The 8,655-nt window shown below is 49.6% G+C and overlaps 1 protein-coding gene across 1 annotated transcript; it reads right to left on the bottom strand.

Moving 5' to 3' along the window:
* Positions 1-6,191: 6,191 nt before the first annotated feature.
* LOC127316297 (uncharacterized) lies at positions 6,192-7,176 on the bottom strand. Its single transcript, XM_051346697.2, has one exon. The coding sequence runs from the start codon at positions 6,887-6,889 to the stop codon at positions 6,284-6,286; it is 606 nt and encodes a 201-aa protein (XP_051202657.1). The 5' UTR covers positions 6,890-7,176; the 3' UTR covers positions 6,192-6,283.
* Between the last annotated feature and the right edge of the window lie 1,479 nt (positions 7,177-8,655).

The raw sequence follows: 8,655 nt of genomic DNA, 5'->3' as shown, positions 1-8,655 counted from the left end.
TTATGACCATGAGATCATGTAAATCACTTATACCGGAAAGGTACTTTGATTACACCAAACGCCACTGCGTAAATGGGTGGTTATAAAGGTGGGATTAAGTATCCGGAAAGTATGAGTTGAGGCATATGGATCAACAGTGGGATTTGTCCATCCCGATGACGGATAGATATACTCTGGGCCCTCTCGGTGGAATGTCGTCTAATGTCTTGCAAGCATATGAATAAGTTCATAAGAGACCACATACCACGGTACGAGTAAAGAGTACTTGTCAGGAGACGAGGTTGAACAAGGTATAGAGTGATACCGAAGATCAAACCTCGGACAAGTAAAATATCGCGTGACAAAGGGAATTGGTATCGTATGTGAATGGTTCATTCGATCACTAAAGTCATCGTTGAATATGTGGGAGCCATTATGGATCTCCAGATCCCGCTATTGGTTATTGGTCGGAGTGAGTACTCAACCATGTCCGCATAGTTCACGAACCGTAGGGTGACACACTTAAAGTTGGATGTTGAAATGGTAGAACTTGAATATGGAATGGAGTTCGAATATTTGTTCGGAGTCCCGGATGAGATCCCGGACATCACGAGGAGTTCCGGAATGGTCCGGAGAATAAGATTCATATATAGGATGTCATTTTATGTGATTTAAAATGATGCGGAAGGTTCTATGGAAGGTTCTAGAAGGTTCTAGAAAAGTCCGGAAGAAACCACCAAGGAAGGTGGAGTCCCGGAGGGACTCCACCTCCATGGCCGGCCAACCCTAGTGGGGGAGGAGTCCCAAGTGGACTCCCCCAAGGGGGGCCGGCCACCCCCTCCATGGAAGGTGGAACTCCCACCTCTAGTGGGAGTCCTAGCTTGGGTAGGTTTCCCTATCATATGGAAGGTTTTGGGTTCGGGTCTTATTCGGAGACTTGTAGTCCAACCCTTGGGGCTTCCACCTATATAATGAGGGACAAGGGGAGGGGGCCGGCCACCTCAAGACCACAGCCTAGCCGCCCCCTCTCCTCCATAAGCTCCCGCACGCTTAGCGAAGCTCCACCGGAGTTCTCCACCACCACCGACACCACGCCGTCGTGCTGTCGGATTCAAGAGGAGCTACTACTTCCGCTGCCCGCTGGAACGGGAGGTGGACGTCGTCTTCATCAACAACCGAACGTGTGACCGAGTACGGAGGTGCTGCCCGTTCGTGGCGCCGGTGATCAAGATCTTCTACGCGCTTTTGCAAGCGGCAAGTGAACGTCTACCGCAGCAACAAGAGCCTCCTCTTGTAGGCTTTGGAATCTCTTCAAGGGTGAGACTCGATAAACCCCTCGTTGCTACCGTCTTCTAGATTGCATCTTGGCTTGGATTGCGTGTTCGCGGTAGGAAATTTTTTGTTTTCTATGCAACGTTATCCTACAATGATTCCCCTCTCCGGCAGGGTGCCGGAGGCGATCTCCTGAATCCCCCGAGATGGGATTGGCGGCCGCGGCGTCACAGTAAATTTTCTCGTATCGTGGCTCTCGGTACTAGGGTTTTCGCGACAGAGAGATTAAATAGGCGAAGGGGCAGAGTCGGGGGACGCTCGAGGGGCCCACCCCATAGGGCGGTGCGGCCAGGGGTGGGGCCGCGCCCCCCTAGGGTGTGGCCGCCTCGTCGCCCCTCTTCGTCTCCTCTTCGGACTTCTGGAAGGCTCCGTGGAAAATAAGACCGTGGGCTTTTGTTTCGTCCAATTCCGAGAATATTTCCTGTGTAGGATTTCTGATACCAAAAACAGCAGAAAACAGGAACTGATGCTTCGGCATCTTGTTAATAGGTTAGTGCCGGAAAATGCATCAAAATGATATAAAGTGTATATAAAACATGTGAGTATTGTCATAAAACTAGCATGGAACATAAGAAATTATAGATACGTTTGAGACGTATCACCCTCCGACCTGAAAAGTCGACAATAAAAAACGTCATCAATGATGCACTCCCTTGAGCTATGCCAATAGAGAAGCAGCAAGGAACTGTTGTGGATCTTGAATAGCTCGACGTACCACACACGAAGAACCCCCGTAAACTCCAGAGCTGAGCAAATTTGTATAGGCCTCACGGTCTATTTCCCACCCCATCACCAAGGCGGGAAGAACAGGGCCAGAGATCTCTAGATCCAGGAGCTCAGGAGTGACCTCGAGCTTATTCGTTGTGGAGGGAGAAGGTGAACTGTTGCTTGCCTCTAGCTGCGTCCTTTGCAACACCGGAAGGAGGAACAACATCAACTCCAGTGGTCGAGCGTCGCCCGCAATCTTCTGCCACCAGATCTCCACCGGCATAACACCTAACTGCGACAAAGCCCGAACACATGAACGAACCCTAGACCTAGAGGACCTACATCTACAGTATATAGGCCGGCTTCCTCTCCCCCGTCGCCTCCGGCCGACAAAACCGCTGAAGAAGAGGGTGAGGGGAGCTGGGAGCTTGGGTGGGACTCTCAACGGTAGAAGCGACGAGTCAATAATCTGTTGGTGTGCTCAAAAGGATTAGATGTCAGGTTAGCCTTTAGTAGTAAGCTCTTATTTAGCACAAATGTCTAGTGTCCCTTCGAAGGGAGTGGTGTTTTGAAACATCAGAGCATATGCTCCCTCCATTTTGAAATGCATCTTACGGACATTTATGAAATTTGAAAGAATAGAAACAAAAAAATTGCATGTACATCTTCACGTGTTACACGCTCACAAAGTCGTTTCATGAAAAAATCGACTTGTCATGTGACGTGTGTAAAAAAACAAAATTCAATGGTAAAAATAATGCTTTTCACAAGAATTTTTTTGTCTTTTTTGCATAGACCATAAAAATTAGTTTTTCGTGAAACTTGACAAACACACATATATTATGGACACGTACATGTAGAATATTTTATCAAAACTTTTTGACATTTCAAAGAAAAATTTAGTGGAAGCATACGCATAACGCATCCATCCGGAAGCCTAATTGAATTTCCATCCTTTGAAAGGTCAAGAACTTGTGGCCCGTAAAAGAGACAACCATTTATACTGTTAGGAGGTCGTGTGTTGGCGCTTAAAGAATCACTCTATTTGTTTATTTGTGGTTATTTATTTCAGTTACCTCATAAGCACTCTTTTATTTTGTTGTTGATGCCGTAATATTTGTGTCCTGCGCGTAAGGAGTGTGACTGTGTGAGTGCAGCAGGGCAAGGTCTGGACTCTGGCGGCGGCCGCGCTACGAGCTCCAATGGCTGCGACTATCGGGACGGTTTGGTTTCTATTGTGGGTGGGGCTCTATATGCAAGTTCTTGTGGCAAATGACACCTGAACGACAAACTGAAAAGACTGAAGCAGCCTTCCTCCAAAAGCTACGACAGTTCATTCTGGGTGAGACCGTACCTCCGAAAAATGTATGAACTTTCTGTCTTGAGCTCACCTGCCACTTGATATTATGGTTTGGATGGAGGCCTCCAATCCAATTGGCACTTGATAGTCTGATAACGACGTCTCCCCAATCTATCTTCCTTTATGTGGATGGGGAGAAAACGCTGTGTCGCCATCGTTGGGATTTAAGCCAAGAGAGATAGTTAGCTTTTGGTTTCTTCTTTAGCAGACGTGATGCCCGCACCATTGAAATCCAACCAAAAACTGTGAGTTCTCAGCAGCATGGACGTCTCAAGGTGATAAAGACCTTTCTCCAATTCTAGCCAACCAAAAGAGAGCCTGCTCATCTCAGTATCTCACACACACAAAATTGGTAACTTGTACGGACTAGATGGATCTACGAAGTCCCTGAATCCCTGATCCAACGGTTAGGGACCGGATAGGACGATGGGAAAAAAGAACTCATCGTATCATTTCTTATTGGGTCTCTTAGGCTGGTGCCAATGCATAGCCTCACTCTCACCCGCCACGTCAGCTTTTTTCCTCACTCTCACCCCACTCTCACCCCACCTTGCCAATGCATGGGCTATAGTGAGAGCTCTCACTTCTCTCTCCTCCACATCAGCTTTTCTCTCTCCTCGACCATCTGAATCCTAGCTACTAGGCTTGGTGGTGCATGGTGGTGTATTGCAGGGCCGACATTGGACTCAACGGTCTCATAGGTGTGCTCCAAATTTGTACCACGCTCATCGTCGATGATCATGTTGTGCAGAATGACACATGCACAGATGATCAACCCAAGAGTACGCCTCGAGTAGGAGCGTCCCGGAACTGCTAGAATGTTGAACCTAGCCTTCAGCACTCCAAAGGCACACTCGACATCTTTGCGCCAAGCTGATTGAGCAGCAGTGAACATTCGCTGCTTTTCACTTTGTGGAAGAGTAACACCTTTCATGAACACCGGCCAGGAGGGGTAGATGCCGTCGGCAAGGTAGTAACCATAGTTGTACTCGTGTCCATTCACCGTGAAGTTCACTACGGGTGCTTCTCCCCTAAGCACATCCGTGAACAACGGCGACTGGTTGAGTACATTGAGGTCGTTGTTGGACCCGGCCACTCCAAAAAAGGCATGCCAGATCCAGCGATCATACGACGCAACGGCTTCTAAGTACCAACGGCTACCCCAACGGCTAGCTGAGGTGGACGAATCAGATCGCGCCACCTCAGCCACTACCGCCCCTCTCTCGCCCCTCTCTCGCCCTCTCTCGCCCCTCTCTCACCCCTCTCTCGCCCTCTCTCGCCCCGGCTCGCCACCGCGCCGCCCCGCCTCTCGCCTCGCTCCCGCCTCGCTGTCGCCCCCAACGCGGGCGGGAGCCGGGCGGCAGTGGGCGGTACCGCCGGCGCCCGGCCCGCAGCGCCCACGCTCCCGTCCCGCCCACTCCCGCCTCTCTCGCTTCGGCGGCGTGGCGTACACCGCCAGCTGCCGCCCGCGTTGGCACCAGCCTTAGGGTGCTCGGTAGAATGCCGTCGGCATCTTTTATAGTCATTTTCTTTATGTTTTTCGTATTCTACAATCTAACTTTAAAAAAAACAAGTTAAATTTTCTCGCTCTCATATTTGGCAAAATAAAATTAGGTGCCAAAAAAGTTTCTAGCAACATTTTCATAATTTGAATATTTTAAAAGATTCTCGGTTGCAACCTTGCTTGCAAATGGAAAAATTCTCACTTGCAACCACACGTGCAAATGAACAAAATATATGTGGCAACTCACAACCACGCTTGCAACTGGAGAAATTCTCAGCAACTGAAAAAAATTCTCAGTTGCAACTACACTTTCAACTGGAGAAAGCCTCGGTTGCAACCACACTTGCAAATGTAGAAAGTTTCGGTTGCAACCATACTTGCAATTGAAAAGGTCTAGTTGCAGCGACACTTGCAACTAGAAAAAATGATAGCTGCAGTTCCACTTGAAACCGCTTAGTTGCAATCACACTTGCAACTGGAACTATTTCATTACTGAAGAAAGTCTCGGTTGCAACCACATTTGCAAGTAAGAAAAAAAATCATAGTTGCGACTCCACTTGCAACAACAAAAAAACCTCAATTGCAACCATACTTACAACTGAAAATTAACACACACAAAAAATCTTTGTGGCGATCCCTACTTGCAAGTTGCAATTATAATGAACGATAAAACTGTCATATGTGTTCTCTGTAATAATCGGATCCACGACCGAACAAGTAGGCCTCGGTGTTTGCGGTTTACTGATCAGACCACTGATTCGTTAGGTTCAAGTGCCGGTATTTAAAAGTACAAAATAAGTTTTATAACTAGCCCTGAGAATTAGCAAGTTGGTCTTTTATTACTCCCTCCATTTCAAATTAAGTGTTGTTGATTTGCCTAGATTTGCATTTATCTTTGTATCTAGACTAGATACATGCAAATTTATCGGATGTCCCCGAATGGATAGATAACTATGTGACACTTAATTTGATTAATTTGAAATAGTGGAATGATATTTTGAAGGAAGGATCTTTTCTTGTTTGCGTGTTCGTGTCCGAAGCAAAGCACAACAGGTAGGTACACGTCACCCCTTGGCCAAGTCACCTGAGAAACACGATACGTACACCTCGGTAGCAATCACACTCCACAGTGGAAAGGCAATGGAGATCACGGGAAAAAAGAGGTTCGTGTGCTGCGCCGCGTGCCACATCGCTCACCAGCAGGCAGGCAAAGGCGACCACGGAGTCAATCCAACGCACTGACGATGAGACAAAGCTGCAAACGAGACAAAGAGTAGAAGAAAAAACCCACAACTGGCACGCAGGAAAAGAGAGAAAAAAACCAATCTGTGTATAATTTGCTTCAGATAACGGTGTATAGAATTTCTGTACAGCAATGTGCAGTAACGGATCGACGGCACCTAATCAAAATCGGCGGCCGGGGTTTCGAAGCCGCCGTCGTCGTCGTCGTTGACGGCGGCGTTGGCGGCGGGGGCGTGCGGGTTGCAATCGTCGGAGTAGAAGTCGTTGCGCTCGAGGAGGGCGCGGAGGCCCGGGTCCTCCTTGCCGTTGGCGCTCGGGTTGGCCTCCAGCGAGCAGCAGTCCCCTTCGGGGCAGAGGCAGCACCACGCCGGCGCCGCGGCGGTTCCTGGGCCACGGCCTGGAACAGAGACCTCCTCCAAGACCTCGACGGCGTCGCCTCCGCCGCCGTTGCGGCCGCGATCGTCGGGCCTCCCCCTCCGGCCCCTCCGCTCCTGCACCACCGAGACGCTGTTGCCCCAGCAGGAGGGGGCGGCGGGCAGCCTGTCCCGGATCGCCCTCATGACCTCCTCCCGCCGCTTGCTCCTGCGCCTCCCCTGCTTGTTCTCGCCTACCCTCTCCTCCGCCGACGAAGACGACGCAGCCGAGCCGGACGAGGACGGCTGCTTCTGCCGCCTGGCCGCCTCCATAGGAACGGCGGCGGCGGCGGCGGCATCAGCGCCGCCTCCCGCTCGGTCGGCTCCCCCATTGGCGCTCCCCTCCCGCATACATGCAACCGCCAGGGCCGACACGCGGCGGCCACGGGAGCTCCGCCCAGATGGCGTCGGTGACTACTCCTGCTAGCGGCCGCCGAACCCGCCGTCGCGTGGCGGCGATTTGGAGGGGATTGGTAGGGGGTGGAAGAGGGGAGAGGCGTGCACCTAATTCGGTTTGTTCCGTGCGCTATTATTGCGGCGCACAGCTTGCGGTTTGCATCTACGCTGCCGCCGTGGCTTGGCTGGACTTCGCTTTCTTGTTCCCATCTCGCTTTCGCCACAGGTGTAGGGTTACGTTGAGAAACACGGAAGGAACTGCCTCGTCAAGTCAAAAAATAAAGATATGGTGGAACCAATGATTTGTAGGGTGGTGTGGTGCCCAGTATCTCAAGAGAAAATGATAGTCTACAGATTGCTTACTTATAACCAGACAGGTGATGATGCTCTAGCAAAGGAGCAATAGGTTAGGTTTATTGGTGGTGCAGCGACACGTTGTTAGATAGGGGACGCGTCCAAATGTACGGAATATAGTGATGATGCGTTTAAATGGATGGAATATATCAATATAGTGTTTTTTCTTTTATCTCCTGTAATTGGCATTTTCTTTCGAGAAGTTCAACAGTGTGTATTGCCACATGTCAAGTTACAACACACACGCACACCGGAAACATGGGAAAAAGGCCGAGAATGGACCAACTTCTAATACGGGTAGGCTTCGCTAGCGCAAGTTTACATTTTCTACCACGTAAAACAAAATTGATGTAACCATAGATCACGGAATTACTATTTGATGTGTAGTTGCTGAACTCAATGAAACACGTCGAACAGTGTAGCCATACTATGTTCACGCGCTCGTCACACGCTCAGCTCCTCTTGTGTGGGTCGTCCAAGTGTAACGAACGCAACACCTGCAAGGTATACACTCGTGCAGAATGAAAGCGTCACACGCTAGACTGCTAGGTGCGCGTGTGCAACTGAGACGTGAAAGGTTTGGCAGTTGGGTGGAGTGATCAACATAATCAACTAGCCCCACCCTCTCTTATATAGGCGTCGCTCATAGGCTTCTACATTATAGACCCATTAGTACGCTAAGCCTCGTCTAATTCAAATCTAGTCTGAATTAGGCTTCCAACCCTTAAGTGTGTGATCATATAGGTTCACACGTGAATAGACGTGACACGAGTACTTCTACTCAGCCAATAGTTGGTACTGGCCTCTAGCAAGACATGTCAACTCCTAAACACGGATAAAAATCGTATCGGGTGAACCATCATAATGTTATATGCATGTCATTTCCTTTGCCTCATGATATTAGGTACAATGTCAAGATGACCATTGTTTATCGATCATGTGATTCAGAATCCTTACTAGGTTACTCTTAATGTTAACTAGCTCGGCCATGCATTTCTGAATCCGATCGCTCAAGGGGTCCAGGGATATCTCTATCATGTAGAGAGGGGAAACCCCCATCTTGATGGATGTTGTGGGTATACTTTATGGGTATATCAACGGCGTGGCCTAGATCCGGCAAGCCCGGGTGGCCCACAGATGGTGATGTGGCATGTGGCCCGTCGGGCGGCCCAGTTGCTGTAGATCCTGAAGGATGAAGTCCAGCCAGGAACAGTAAGCCGGATCCTGAACCGATCTACAAAGGAGGCCGGATCCGTGAAGGCCCATGAAGTATCCGGATCCAGCACAGTCTTCATGGAAGGCGGATCCTTGATGTACACGGGAAGATATTATACCGTAGTTAGGCAACTTGTATTCCGGCTAGGACT

The sequence above is a fragment of the Lolium perenne genome, chromosome 1 (assembly GCF_019359855.2).
Source record: "Lolium perenne isolate Kyuss_39 chromosome 1, Kyuss_2.0, whole genome shotgun sequence".
NCBI lineage: Eukaryota > Viridiplantae > Streptophyta > Magnoliopsida > Poales > Poaceae > Lolium > Lolium perenne.
This window is presented reverse-complemented; position numbering and strand designations above follow the sequence as displayed.

Coding starts and splice junctions, on each gene's coding strand:
- LOC127316297 (XM_051346697.2), bottom strand. CDS start 6,889: ATGCGGGAGGGGAGCGCCAATGGGGGAGCCGACCGAGCGGGAGGCGGC.